Source organism: Nelumbo lutea, chromosome 8 (genome assembly GCF_056320005.1).
Source record: "Nelumbo lutea isolate HS-2025 chromosome 8, American lotus-T2T, whole genome shotgun sequence".
Classification (NCBI taxonomy): domain Eukaryota; kingdom Viridiplantae; phylum Streptophyta; class Magnoliopsida; order Proteales; family Nelumbonaceae; genus Nelumbo; species Nelumbo lutea.
In genome coordinates, this window is record NC_142691.1 from 37,228,352 (window position 1) to 37,244,511 (window position 16,160).

General features: G+C 35.5%; 1 protein-coding gene across 1 annotated transcript; it reads left to right on the top strand.

The window, feature by feature from the left end:
• The first annotated feature begins 12,854 nt into the window (after positions 1-12,854).
• Positions 12,855-15,677, top strand: RARE1 (Pentatricopeptide repeat (PPR) superfamily protein). Its single transcript, XM_088957034.1, has one exon. The coding sequence runs from the start codon at positions 12,910-12,912 to the stop codon at positions 15,208-15,210; it is 2,301 nt and encodes a 766-aa protein (XP_088813160.1). The 5' UTR covers positions 12,855-12,909; the 3' UTR covers positions 15,211-15,677.
• The last annotated feature ends 483 nt before the right edge of the window (positions 15,678-16,160 follow it).

Consider the following 16,160-nt stretch of genomic DNA (forward strand, 5'->3'; position numbering starts at 1 on the left):
GATGAGGAGATTGATTTGGTTTCTTGTGTCTCAGTTCTGGTACGACCAATTAATGGGTTCTCCTGGGCGAAGAAAGCTGTCAAGGATAAGTTTCAGCTTGCAAAGAGAGTTTTAGAACCCAAGATTGATTTGGGTCATGCTACTATCAATGGGCTCTTCTCAACTTGAGCCTCAACCTTTCTTTGCGACAATTAACAACTGATATAATGATTTTTTTTTTTCATCCTTAATTTGTAAGTTCTTTTTTGTTTCCTTCTGCCATGGAATTTATACATTAATTTCTAAAGGTTTATAAATTTGAAGTTACCAAAAAACTAAAAAAACAGAAACAGAGGGACGATTTGTGTGGCAATGGCAGATGATTGATGGTGGAAGAAACAACAGTGGCAATGGTGGACGTAGACAATCGGAGAGAACGAGGAAGAAAAGGGGTCCTTTCAGAAACACCAATAGTAGTAGAAAGACGGGTGAATGGGCTTCCGCTACTTCCTGACAATTACTTGCTCTGAATCTCCTTTAATGATACTTGCAATGAACCTTGCTTTTGTTCTTTGGAAACCTTCGAAAGGTTTGACTTCTTGTCGGAGTCAGTTCCAGAGACAGTGGTTGGGTTAAGCCCTTTAGTGGTGGCACTGGTTACACTTTCTGGATGTGAAGGTGCCTTATCTGGAGTAGTGACGTTAGATTTATTTATCAGCTCAATCCCAAACAACTGAAAACTGCTAGATGGCTCAGAGCAAAAGAGGGGAGATAAGCAAGGCTCTCCACTGGCTTTGTAAGGTCTCGTGAGCTTGAAGATGGTGAACAGGGCCAACCGAAGGTGGAAGAATAAAGAGAAAAAATTCATCACAGTGAAGAGATCAGTTTGCCGTTGCTCAAACAAAGAAGGGTAATATTCGGTTTTAAAAAACAATATACATCACGTGGTGTCACGTGTGTACGGATTTGGACGGAACATTAATGAATGTTAACGGCAGGGGTAGAGCTAGTCAATTGTCAGAAACATTAAGGGTGGTTTATAGTTAAACAGTAAGAGTATAATTTGTTAATTAGCTAAGCAATAGGGGGTAGTTTAAACAAATTTTCCTTAAATTAATTGTTTAATCAATTACTTTTGAAATGTTTGTATTTGAGTAAAATTCAGTTACTGGCATAAAATTTGAAGAGACCACTTTTTAGGGATTAGGATGCTATGTGTGTGCATTTTTTTATTTCTTTGAGAGGAGTTTAACCACTATCACTTTCTTTTTTGTGAGTGGATAGACGCTTTTTAAGAATGAGAGTTTAATCTCTTCTAAGATTCTATCTACTGAAATTTTAAAATGCCACGTGTTTGAATAGGAGGCCTTTTAGGTTTAATGACATTACTTTTATATATATACTAGACAATGACCCCTATACTAAGTATGGGGATAGTATCTAGTTTTATTTGTAAATAATAACCTACTTTATGGATCTTACATTATTTGAAATGAGTGTTTTTTCTTTAAGTGGAGGTAACTATCACAAACATTTTTGAGAAGGAAGCTTGTGTTTGGAAGAGGCTTATGATATTTTCAATTGGGCAAAGCTGGTCCAAGTTCAACCTAAGTAGACCAAGATAGTCCAAGTAAAATTCAAACATAAGTTTTATTAATGTTTAATTTTATCAACTTTACAATAGGGTTTAAATTAATGAAATTAAAACAAATTTTAAAACAAAAAAAAATAATTGCATTATTTTATAATTAATTTTACTTATTTTTCTTAATTTTTATATTTTACTATTGTTAGATAATTTTTTTTTAATTTTTAAATTAATTTGGAATGAAAATTAATTTATAATAGTCTATTATATTTATTAGTTTTATAAGGATAAACAAAGTTGATTAATTTTATTTATTTTTATGTTGAACTTAAATGGATTTAAAATTATAGATTTTATCAATACTAATAATAATGAATAATAATTTTATATTATATCTAAGCAATTTTTATTTTTTTATTATATTTTTAATTATTTTTCAATGGATACACCCTTTCTCTACCAGATCACAAACAATCGGCTTTGAAACTTTGTTGACCTCTTAGGCCCATCGACCAATTCTCCATTTATCCCATTTTGAGATAGATGGATCAACCATCCCACCAGGGCCAATGAGCTAATCCACTACTTCGCCATTTGAGTTCCCAAACTCCACACGTCCATTAGTGTTCTCTTACTCTTATACCTCCTAGTCTTGATTTAACTGAATTCCTTTTTAGCATTTTCAACACATCTCAGTATTACTACTCACCACCTATCCTCTATCTTCTAGCGAATAGTCTAAGCTAGCCTGGTTTTAAATTATTTTTTTAACTCATCATCTCCTTCCTCACGACCGTTGTTCAACTTCCAATCTTCCTTTGTAAGTTCTGCAACTTCAGGCTACCTATTTAGGTAGATATCTTTCTTCTTATATTTTTTCGGTAATGATGGATTGGAGGTTTGTTGCTTGTTATAGTAAATTCCACCCTAAAATCAAAATGTAATTCCTTTTCCTTATGTAAATAAAATTGATAGAAACAATGACCCAACTTAGATAATTCAAACTCTGAAAGGAAGATCAAATTAATGTTTAAATGTTAAGGGAGACTAGTTTACCTCTGGAACTCATAATATATGGCATGGAATAGTGATTGTTTCATGAGCATCATAATATATGACATATTTAACCCCATTAAAGAAAAAAAGTACAAATCATCCTAGTAGATTAGTTTCAATGGAGAGAAAACTAAATCAAGATTCAATTTGGAAAAATCTATGATACAGTAAATAATACATGGTAGTGGAAGAGCTTTGGCCAATTAAAGCACCCTGATGAATTGTGATTAATACCACCTGATCGGTCGCCTCTTTTATGATACCAATTGCTTGGCCATAAGCTTTTTTAATAGCGTGCCTTTCCAGTATCATAGTCAAACCCATTCAATTTACATGTTTCCTTGGAACATCCATTCAGAGTTCCAATTTGATCCCTTGTCTTTCTTAGCCTTGATAGTATCCATTGAGTCACTTGGAATTTCTCCATATCAATGGCTTAAATCTGCTTGTGCAAAGGTTTCAGCTTGCTTTTGATAAAGCTGCAGAATTTGTTTTTAATCTACTTTCTCAAATAAGTTCTATCCAGTAAAAAGAAAAGCCAAAACCATAAGTAAAACAAAGTGAACCATAAACACACACAGGCAATAGCTAAAAACATAAATACAATATAGTACATGGACTTAAAAAATGGAATATGGAAAGTCCTTCCATCCTACCACAAAAAACCTTTCTACATAGAAAAGATAAGGACTCATAAGCAACATCCTTGATTGCTGGAAAAGCATGGCTCGACAACAGATTTTCATGTGAATACCCTAGAAGAATCTTGTTAAGCAGCTATTCAATAATAATGGATTATGCTCGTGAAACCCAACAATTTCACTCTTCTCCCATCAAGATTGTCTTCTGATGCAATCCACCAACTTTGAATCCTTTGCCCTTCTCTACACCGTTGGCTTTGGATTCTGCATGATTCTTGCATTGTTGGTGTCGATTCAAGTGTCTTGAAACCCAATTTGTTTGCTTAGACATATAGCAATGGGTGTGCTTCAAACATTGGGAATGCCAAATTTACAAAATGTCTCTTGTTTTTGGAATGGCTAATTGTAATCCTTCATGGGTTGGAGAAAGAAAAGGTGCATCAATCATTTAGAATGCCAAATTGACAAAACGACTATTGTTTTCTGAATGACTGCATGTAATATGATATAATATGGGTTGGAGAAAGAAAAAAAACAGATTAAAAAAGTTCAATAACAAATAATTGAGACATAAGAGGTTTTAACTTCTCTAACATCCTTACCTAATTACCCTTCTCCTTCCGCTTGAAACTGGTAGAGACATAATCAATTAAGAATTTGTATTTGATTAAAACTCAATAGCAGTTATAAGTATCGTGGTGAGGCTAGGTAGAATTGTCTCCTTGAAGGATGAAGAAGAGTTAGGATTGAAGGCCGTGAAGGAAATAATAGATAGGCTTCTGCTTCTCAAAAGTCTCAATAAAGTTGAGCAGTAAGGGTAGTTGAAAAGAATGTGTCCCGATCACACTTTACAACCTCATTTTATAAGAGAGGTCTTGAGACTTTTAGGAGAAGGATTCCAAAAAGTGCTTGATTCCCATTAGAAAAGGGAATCTTCATCTTTATGTCGATTATCAAGGGAACACCACTAAGGTTTTGCCACGTGTTTGACGAGATTCTTTAAGGACTAAGTTCCATTTTCCTTTAAGATTCACGCCTAGCACATGTAGGCTACATCCCGTTGTAGGGTTTCTTCATGGCCACGTGTTAAGGACAGAGTTCAGGTTTGACTGGCATGCTCGAGCATCCATTCGGTCGCCTCCAAGGCGCCTTGTCATAGCTCGCTATGACAAAAAATGATGTCAATCACCCACAGGCAGGTGTTGCTGATATCGGGGTCTATCCATTGTTCGTTATAGCATGGGCTAGCATTTCATGTCCATCGCAAGGCGTTAGTAGTGTATTGGGTTTGTCCCAGTCTGGCTATGTCGTTTTATGTCCATCGCAAGTCTCTAGAGGCATTTCATGCTCATCACAAGTCTTGAATGGCTTTTTGAGCTCATCATAGTTATATATGCAATTATGTTCCAATACCTTCATTGTGATTACGGTAATGGAGGATCACATGTACTTACAATTAGCTCCCATTCTTATTGGTAAGGGTATTCTTATCAATAATCATTCATGCAGTTATTGTGTCTTGCGAATCAATGTTTTGGAAAAGGACTTGATGCCCGTCGATTGCGATATGCAATTGTAGTAGGGTGGAGAGAATTAACGACCTTTTGTGTTTCATTAGGGTAATGGGGTAGTTGTGTCTATTCCTCAAGACTAGGTACCATGTGGTAGTGGGGTTTTATAACAGTTGGAGCATGAAGTGGGATGATTGGTTGGGGGGGTGTACCCCTTGATTAATGATAGGGGCTAGAACGGATCTATGATTAATTTTTCATTATGAGAGTGCAAAATTTTGTTGTGCTGGGTTTTACTGCATTGAATATTGGGATTTCAAGCTATTGTTGAGGTTTAATCTTATGACCTGGTGAGTGAGATATTATGGATAGTAGCTTGGGAGTTTTCAACACTCTATTTTAATGGTGTATTGCAAATGGGTGGTTTGTTGCTTCCTCTATTGTTTATTAGATTTAGGATGTTCAAAATTGCCAACCGACCAAATTTTATCCCAAAACTCTTCTGTTTGACCATTCATTAAACAAAGATTCTATTTCAACAAATCTTATTGATCTGAACCTGTCAGACAGATCCCAATCATCTCGACCCTATTTGTTCGATCAGACTTCACAACTGTGTTCAGAGACCCAAAAAAACCCCAACACGCCAAATTTCATGACCAAATTCATTGTTAAACTAGAGAGATACCATTTTGACGCACTAGATTGAACTGCCACATTAGTTATCCAACCTAGGATCTTAAGAGGGTGGGGACTGACGTCAGTTCCTTACTTGACCCCATTAAAACACCTGGACCAATGAATTTGAGCCTAATAGCTTAAAGAGCTCAAAATACCAAACATGCCCCCACTTCAAACTAAGAAAAGACAACCTCATTTAAAATTTCTTCAAATTTACGTTTTTTACCACTGTTAGCGCCAAATATGGGGCTGCAACGTTTGGCATGCCTCAATCCCTCATTGGATGCACGAAATCCATGAGAATACCTCCAAACTCGAGAAAAATTGTTACATAAAGGAGGAAAGGTTAGTTGTAGGCCCTCCTCTCTCAAAATCTTTGCCTATTTCAGTAAAAGAACTCTACTGAGTCACAAACACTATAGTTGAGTGAATTTCAGACCCATCCCCCTCCATTTTCTCTATAAATAGAGGCCCAATTTGAGATTGATGAGGAGGGGTAGTTTTTTCCAACTTCAATAACGCATCCATTCCGTTGGAAATCTCGAAACCCCTGAAGCCAAGCTCAAGCCTCATCCCTTGTTTCCTAAACTTAACACCGAAAACGCTCAAACCAGCTCTTGCCTTGTTCAAGTTTCGTTTGAAACCTTCCTAGCTATTGGAAAAATTTTGAGAAGGTACATACGAAAGGTAAGTCTTTTTTTAGTTTTTCTAGGTTACTTAAGATTTTGAAATGTTGGAGAACCATTGCTTGCAATTTCTTCTTGACTAAAAATAGAAGCAGAGAGGCGAGGGTCTTAGGGAAATCAATACCTAAGACTAGACCTGGCAATTGGGTTGTGTGGTTCAGGTTCGGGTTGGGTCAAAGTACTTCGGGTTGATTTCGGGTCTGGTTGGATTTCGGGTTGGGTGTCAAATGCTAGACCCTAACCCTAAACATTCGGGTTAGGGTTGACCCATTGGTCAACTCAGGTCATCCCAAAAAATAATTGAAATTTAAAAAATAAAAAAAATAATAAATGAAAACATCAAAATTAAAATAATTAACCTTAAAATTCCAAATATAAAAAAAAAACTTAAACATTTAACAATTTAAGGAGTAAACAATAAAAAGTAAAGACTAAATAGAAAAAAATTAAAGAGTGGAAACTTCTAACAATACATAAATAATCCCAATTAGACTTGACAATCGGGTCAGTAGGTTGACCCATGACCCAACCCAACCCAGTTTTTTTTCGGGTTGGGTTGGGTCAGGTTTGCGGGTTGGGTCAACTTTTTGCTAGGTCTACCTAAGACTCAATAAAATTACCTCAAAATCGGTCTTAAGAGAAGTTGAAAGCATGTTCCTCCGGATTTAAGAAATTCTTGCAATCATTTTTGTTTTTCCCCGAAAGAAATTGTGCCTGAACAACTCCAATATTGGGTTGCTATAACAACTTGGAGAGAGGGGTGCCTAATACCTTTCCTCTCCCAATCCTTAGGACCCGAAATCTCTCAGTTGTGTGCCTTTTTTATAGAGGACAGAGTTACTATCAAAGACCTAAATCAAAATTTTCAAATTTAAAAATGAGGGCCCATTTCCTCTAAAAAATGAGTGGTGACTCCATCTCTTTGAGCTGGCCATGAGCTTCCCGAATCTCATAATGCTCTCATAGAATGTCTTCGAGTTACCTTTGAGGAGAATGGTGGAAAGCTGAAAGCCAATCCATTTGGTACCCGAGCAAACGGAGTAGTGAGGCTCTACTTACGTGATGTTCGTGAGTTGCAGGCCAAGGCAAGGGGGGGATCAGCTATGAGAAGAAGCGGAAACGCCCACAATAGGGTTCTGGGCTGCGATGTCGATGCCTAGATCTAAGTATCTTTCAAATCTCAGATTTGGATTTCTTGTAGATCTGAGAGATTCAAACGTTTTGGAATTGCATAGAGATCTCTAACCTCTCTTTGTTGATCATGGTAAGCTTCTTCTCTGCAACAAGGGCTTTCTCGACCTTCTTCTCCTCTGTTGGCTTTTTCTTCTCACCGTCGCACTACCGTCCATAAATTGCAGTGACAAACGTTTAACAATAATTGTTAATTTTAATCCTTCCATCAATATTTAACAATAATTGTTAATTTTCCGAGTAAGGGTAGTGTTAGATAATAGTCAAACAGTAGGGGTATACTTGGTCAATTAACTAAACTATAAAGGTAGTTTAAGAAAATTTTCCAAAAAAATAATAATAATGGGCTTTACTGTTGGGCTTTACTGTTGGGCAGATGGGCCATATATATAGGGAAAATTCCACTTTAATACCCTAAACTTTGGGGTAATGTCAGTTAATATCAGAACTTTAAAATTTGTCACTGCAAAATCCAAGCTTCCAAATAATGTCAAGTTGCTCCCTATCCTTCAATGGACGTTAACGGACAAATGGAATGACACAAATACCCTTGCAATGTGACGAAGAGAGAGAGAGAGTATTTTTGAAAATGACGATAATGCCCATTTATAAACCCTTGTTCGCTTAGACAGTGAATCATTGTTCACTGAAATCATCTGTGTACTGTTCAAAGTTGCAACGTTCTTGACTTGCGGATTCACCGGTGGGATCCTCCTAGAGAGATGCATAAGCTACTTCATAGTATAGCTGAAATCACAATAACCGAGTCTCGTATTGGTCCTTGACTCGTCTTTCTACAAGGACGAGTCATCCCCTTGGCCAGTCATGAAGCATTGCATCTATTTCAAAGGTACAACTGCTACACCCATTTTTTTCTTTAGGTCTGGGGTTTTGCAAATTCAGACTTCAGACTTCAGACTAGGGTAGGGTCGGGGCCCTTTGATTGAAGCTGTTGGGTCTAATGCCCTTGTTTCAATTCAAGGGCATTGCTGAATCTACTCCTAGCATATGAACGGTGACCATGATCTAATTTTAACAGAATTAAATAGGAAAAAGACCGAAACCACCCTAGGAATTAATTAAAATCTAAACTGATGGTCGTTCGTTAGGGTGAATTTAATTATGAGCTAGAAGATGAGAACTGGAGCTTAGTGGTGTCATCGGTCTTCAACACAGCTCTCTCTCTCTCTCTCTCTCTCTCCCCGCTGCAATTACTTCAACACAACTCTCGTATTTTGAATGCTTCACTTCCTCAACCGAGCCACCAACAACATCAGCATGAAAACATAAATGAAAAATAACCAAAAAAACAAATATTGTACCTAGTTAATATAGATCGCCGACCATTCAACAATTCTCCGGTCAGTGTAGCTTGAATGAACTTGCAGCAGTGGATCTCAGTCTTCGTTGTTAAGCTTCAACCCTACATTCCCAAATGTTAAACAGGTGTGGAAAGGGTAAAATGGTCTTCAATCTGGATTAAAGGGCATTTCTGATATATTGAAAATTTTTAAATCATCACATGTCATCACGTGACGGATAACGGATGGAATATTAATGGCAGGACCAACTTGACACTTTTTATAAGTTCGGGTATTGCAATACACATTTAAAGGGGTACTTAAATTGACATTACCCAAAATTCAGGATACTAAAATGGAATCTTCCCTTTTATTATATAGTAATTAAGCACATGTGTTGTACATGAGAAACTTTTCTTCATATTGATTATTTGAATTTTAGATATATCATAGTTAAGATAAAAATTGAAAATTAACAAAAGTAATAATATGATTAAAAATAAACTTAAATATTTATTATTTAATTATGACATCATGGTTTCTTTGAAAAGTTGGATTATTGACCTACCATTTAGATAAAAAAATAGCATTGCTTTTGGATTAGTTTTAAATTAAGAAAAATTATAGCCGGAGTTGGCTATACATTTAATATTAGACTACAAGTTGGTCCATAAACCAACAAAACTCTAGAAGTTGGTTCTACATTTCAAATTATAAAAACCCTCGCCATGTCATCGGAGGCTTATGTGGTTGGTTGCCAACATTGGACTTTTAATCCATGCTGGACACAACAAAAAGCTTATACTAAAATTGCCCTTTAATGTTGGATGATTGGAAAAAAAAAGGTTTTTAGTCTCTTTCTCTCTCACTCTCAATCTCCCTCACAATCATCTTTATCTGCTCAATGACTGTATGATTTGAAAATAAATAAAAAAGGTTTTTGGTTTTTGTATTTACGTTCTCTATATCAATTTCTCTCATTCTCTCTCTTTCTACCTATCGTTCTCCCTCAATCTCTCTCATTCTTTTTCTTGGTCAATCTCTCATTCTTCCTTAATCAAATCGTATAAAAGAATATAAAACCAACTTGGTATGGTTCAAAAATTATTACACCAATTTGATAAAAAATTCATAAGAAACTCTTGGCTATGAAATTTACACCAACTAGAGAATGATAAAGATTATATATATATATATATATATATATATATATATATATATAGAGAGAGAGAGAGAGAGAGAGAGAGAGAGAGAGAGAGAGAGAGATTTTGATTTGGCTACAGACTAAAACTAGGAGAGTAGGAGAGACAAAGGGAGTGGGAGAGAAACTGAAAACCTATTTCCAATATAGGTTTTTTGTTGTGTCCAACATTTTAGTCCATGTTGGAAACAACCACATAAGCCTCTGATGACATGGCAGGGTTTTTTTAATTTGAAATGTAGAGTCGGTTGTCAGAGTTTTGTTAGTTTCTAGAACAACTTGCAACCTAATTTTAAATATACAATTGACTTTGATTATAATTTTTCCTTTAAATTATATATTTCATTTACATTATACACAATATTTTTTACTTATAACACTTAATTTTTTTTTATTTATGGTATCATTTGACTCAAACCACTAACCTACCATCTAAAAATAAAAATTGTTTGATTTCTAGGTTGACATTAAATTTTGAATTACATTTCCATCATTGATAAAATTATTTCTTATGTATAAAACTTATTTTTGTTCAATATAATGAATGCACAATATTAAAGATGTACCAAATATTTTATTTTTTATAAATATATGACGTTAGATATGTGCCTAAAATTTTCTATATCTTTTCTTTTTATTTTTTGTGATACTTTGTACTTTCTATTATTAAAAAATTTATTATTTGACTATGACATCAGTTAATTTCTAGGTAAATTTTGAATTTGGCATTCCATTTTTCATCATTAATAAAAATACTTCTTACATTTCACAGTTATTTATTTTAATTTTTTATTATTTAACTATGAATTTATTTATTATTCCATTTGACCCTAAATGGTCAAATTGCTACCCACCACTGGGAGGGAAGAAAATTGTTTTGTTTTCAAATTAATTTTCAAAATATTTATTTTTTTACTATTAAAAATAATATTATGGATTTAATGATGAAAAAAATATATCTTAAATAAAGGATTTAATGAGAGAGAATAAGAAAATGTTTTTATTTCCATTTGGTTTTAAACTTTACATTCCATTTCCATCATTAATAAAATCATTTCCTATTTATCATAGTTATTATTGTTTAATATGTATGCTAAAAATGTTTTAATATCTATTTTTTAATTTTATTATTTAGTCATGGCAACATGGATTAACCCATTTGACCCAAAATGATTTAACTTCTTACCACCACCTAGATGAAAACACTGCTTTTCCTAGGTAGATTTTAAAAGTATAAGCTTTTATGTTATTGGAATTATTAACTTATTAGGTATGGATTTAATTAATAGAACTTAATGCTTAGAAGAAACAAAAATGTCTTAAATATATGATTCAATGAACATGAATGCAAGTTAATAACTTAAATGTTAGATTTAATGAGAGATAAATGAATGAATTGAATATCTTTCAATTACCTATTTTCAACTCATTTGCTATTAAGAACCTATTACCCTATTTACCCTCATTCTTTTATCAATAAATTTAAATACAAACGGGTAAATTTTGTTTTTAGAAAATTCAATAAATATTATTGAGGCCATTAGTGCTTTTTAAATTATTATTATTATTGCTGCCACATACTGATTTAATTTCATTGTATTGTTTTTTAAAGTTTGGGGTAAAATACAAAAATCTCCCCTAATGTTTATAATAATCATAAAAACCTCCCCTATAGTTTTACTTTAGCAAAAACCTCTCCTGAACTTTTAAAGCCTCAACAAAAACCTCCCTTCCACCAGTGATTCAAAGGGAAAACCAATAAAATTATGAAATTGCCCCAAATTAATTGTTAGGGAGTCAATAAAATATTTCAAAATGTCAAAATTGCCCCATACATCCCCTTCTCTTGCAATAGAAGGGAGCGGTGTGAAATCATTCCCCCGATCTCCCCTCACGGATTTTTCTCATTGATTTCTTCTTCTTCTTCTCTCTCTACTGGGAATTGAAAAGCCTTGAAATAAAATCTAAAACAGAAACAAATACAACGAGAAAAAGAGGGGAAAAACATTTTTTCCTCCCTCAACTCATCACTCTAAAGACCTCTCTGCCTCTGTTTCTCTCTTTCTTTCTCATGACTGGCAGCTCCAATTGTAGAATCCTCAATATGGGTTTTATTTGTCATCTGTTTCTCTATGATACCCACATCTCTGTTTCCACCCTATCCACTTCTTTATTTTTCTAGGACTAGCTTCCATTGTCAATAGAGTTTCTCATGATTTTCCATGGCTGGTCATGGTCGCATCAATTTTTTAAGACAAAACATGGGTTCATGACTTCATTCCCCCCTTATTTTCATTTGTTGAGCACATATTTTCGTGTTCTTCATTTTTGTCTCTCCCTTTGTCGAGTTTGAGTATTTTCTTGTTCTCGCACTCTCCCCGATGCTCTCATTTATAAGTGCTTATTCTTTAAATCCAAGCAATGTCTTTGTTTTCACTTTTGTGATCTTTAAAACCCATAAGTTCATTTTCACTATATCCCTCTAGGACAAGTGCTCTTGTTGTTTCTTAATTGAAGGAGAACAAGTAAACCATGTATTTGTCCGAAAAGCCTCGCCCGATCAATTTCTATAAGGAGAAAGGAAGGGACATGGTGATTGAAATAGTTGGTAATGGCGGGTAAGCGTAGCAGCCACAGTGGAAGATGATTCTCGCAGAGAGCAATGGCCATGTGGTCATGGCTCCCAAGAAGAAGAAGAAGAAGAAGAAATCAACTAGAAAAAGTAGTTAAGGGAGATCGGGGGAAGAAATTCACATTGTTCCCTTCTATTGTGAGAGGAAGGGGAAGTAAGGGCAATTTCAACATTTTGAAATATTTTATTGACTCTCTCACAATTAATCAAAAGCAATTTAGTAATTTTATTGATATTTTGTCTGAATCACCAAGTAGACGTTAGGGGAGGTTTTTGTTAAAGTAAAACTATATAAGAGGTTTTTATGAATGGAGAAATATTAGAGGAGGTTTTTGTATTTTACCCAAAGGGTTAATATAGAGAGGACTTTCTCTGGTCATTGCATTCGTTGGAGTGAATGCCGTGGTTTCTCTCTCTCTCTGTTTCCTGAACTAAAGTGCGGATGATTGAATGCTCTCAAATGGCTTCTCTTTCCTTGATTCCCAACTCGACAAAACTTTCAGTTCCAAAAGAGATTCCATCTATAAACATTACAAATCGTATTCGAGTTCCCTCTTGGGTATCTCTTAACCGATACTCCTCTTCGATTATGAACTACAAGTCTCGACGAGGACTGCTTGAGAATTTACATCTACAATCTTTGTCTAAAGAAGGAAAGGTGAAAGAAGCCCTCGAGTTTCTTAAGGAAATGGACTCGACCGGTATTTCTGTTGATAATTATTCTTATAAATGTCTCCTGGAAACATGTGGAAAAATGAAAAATATAGTGGATGGAAGACTGATTCACGAGCACATGCAAAGAACAGCTAGGAGCCGTTCTAGGTTTCTCGACTACTCTCTTCTGCGAATGTACTGTGATTGTGGGAGTTTATTAGATGCACGGGAATTGTTTGATGAAATGCCAGGAAAGGATTCAATTACTTGGGGTCTCATGATATCTGCCTATGCACAGAATGGGATATTTGTTAAAGCTGTCAGTTTATTTTCAGACATAGCGGGGCATGAAGTGAACCCATCGGTTTATGTTAGCTTGATAAGGAATATTGTTTCCCCTTCATGTTTGTTTCTTGGGAAGCAAATACATTCTTATGCGATTAGAACTGGGTCGATCCCTAATGCTTTGGTTGAAACTGCCCTTCTCAACATGTATGCAAAGTGTGGTTGCTTAGAAACTTCTGAGATGGTTTTTGATAACATGGCTCATAAGAATGCTGTAACTTGGACAGGGTTGATGATGGGGTATACTCAAGCTGGGAGACAGGATGAAGCTTTGGAACTGTTTGTCAGAATGCTAGTAGACAGCACTCAATTGGATGAGTTTGCATTTTCAGTTGTTCTAAAAGCATGTTGCGATTTGGGGGACTTGGGTGTTGGAATGCAGGTTCATGGTTACATTATTAAAGTTGGTATGGACGATGAGGTTTCAGTGGGAACTCCTCTCGTGGATTTTTATGGAAAATGTGGAAGTTTAGGGGATGCTTGTCGGGCTTTCAAGAAGATTTCTTACCCAAATGATGTATCGTGGAGTTCGGTCTTCACTGCCTATTTGCAAGTTGGCAAGTTCGAAGAGTCTCTTGAAATTTTTAAATTGATAAGGAGTAAGGACAAGAAGCTGAATTCTTTTATTTATACTAGCATCTTTCAAGCATGTTCAATGCTTGGGGATTTGAATTTGGGGGTTCAAGTACATGGCGATGCCATAAAGAGAAGCCTTGTTTCGGACCTATATGGGGAAAGTGCGTTGGTTACTATGTACTCGAGATCTGGCAGGTTAGAATATGCTCGTCAAACCTTTGAACTGATACGGGAACCTGATACTGTGGCCTGGACTGCTATGATTGCTGCTTATGCTTATCATGGTCAAGCTTCAGAAGCCTTGAGGCTGTTTTTGAAAATGCAAGGCTTGGGTGTGAGACCCAATGCTATTACATTTATAGGCATATTCACTGCCTGCAGCCATTCAGGATTGGTCTCAGAGGCGAGGCAATATTTGAATTCAATGGCCAGTGAGTATGGTGTAGAACCAAGTATTGATCACTACAATTGCATGGTTGATATCTACTCTCGTGCAGGTCTTTTGGAAGAGGCTCTTGAACTGATAAAAACCATGCCATTTGAACCTGGTGCTATGAGTTGGAAAAGTTTACTGGGTGGATGTTTCATTCACCGTAATGTCAAAATCGGGGAACATGCAGCCGAAAACCTCTTTCAACTCGACCCTGAAGATACTGCAGGTTATGTTCTCATGTTTAACTTGTGTGCTTCTGCTGGTAAATGGGATGAGGCAGCCCGAATTAGAAAAGTGATGGCTGAAAGAGATTTAAAGAAGGATGTTGGTTGCAGCTGGATTACTGTTCGGGGAAAGTTACACAGATTTATTGTGGGCGATAGACATCACCCACAAACAGAAGAAATCCACTCCAAGCTAGAAGAGGTGAGTCGTTTGGTTTTTAAGCATCACAAGATTGAATACCCCAGTCTTGACGATGCACTGTATGTATTGCCAAAAGAGAGAAAAGAGCAACTTCTTGACCACAGTGAAAGGCTTGCAATTGCTTTTGGGCTAATATCCTTGCCTAGTAATGTCCCTATTTTGGTCTTCAAAAACATGCGTGCTTGTAAAGACTGCCATGAATTTGGAAAGAAGGTATCTAATATTACAGGTCGCGAAATTATTGTTAGAGATTCAAGCAGATTTCATCATTTTAAGGGTGGGGAATGTTCTTGCAATGATTACTGGTGAAACACTAGATCAGCCCTCCAGGCTAACATTACAAGCTACATGACTATCTAGTTTTGCATTTTCTGGTGAGTTCAAATTTGCCATTTCTATGATAATTCCTTGTATCCTTTGGAATTTATTTGTATATTATCAATTGGGATGTTTGGTTAACAATGGAAAATTTTGGCGCCATGAAGACCGTGGCTACATTCTCCATAGCTTCTACATCAACAAAATGTCTTTGTGCAAGACTTGTACTTTCTAGAGAATTTAATCATTGTTCGTGTTGACGTAATAAGAGTGTGTTTGTTGCCAATGATTCTAGAGTGACAAAATTCATACGTTGGCACATTTGTGCAAGGTTCTTGCTGGTCTACCAAAGCAACCTAGTGTCATTGTAGGTGTTAGACAGTGTATGCCCTTAGTTCTATTCAGATTGATGTACATATACATTTATTGTAAATAAATAAAAGTACATTATTGTTTCATATTGATATTGGTATGTTTCAATGAAATTACCCCTTAAATTGGACACTTATTAGAATTGTATTAGTTTAGAATGTTCTCATCCATTGAATAGACTTGGGGAGTTTATCCTATCAAGGTTGGCATTGATCTGCTGCCAAAGAAGTTGGGGCAACTTCTCTCAGTTGCTAAGGTTAGATCGAAAGCACATGTAGTGTGTGTTTGGTTGAAACACTAAATCCAGACCATTTTTCAGATATGTCTTGGACCTTGCAGATTGATGGACAAAACTAGAAAGTTACACATAACCATTAGACTTAATTATAGTACTACACTATGTTAGACAGTATATGCCTTTAGCTCCAATCAAATTGATGTACTGATACATTTATTGTAAATGAGTAAAAGTACATAATTGTTTCATAATATGATTGGTTCGACCGCCCGAGTCGGCGGTTTTCTGACTTGTCCAACGTTTTTTAAGGAATTGTCAGTTTATAGTATAA

Bases quoted from the DNA above. Each gene is read 5' to 3' on its own strand.
- RARE1 (XM_088957034.1), top strand. From the start codon at position 12,910: ATGATTGAATGCTCTCAAATGGCTTCTCTTTCCTTGATTCCCAACTCG.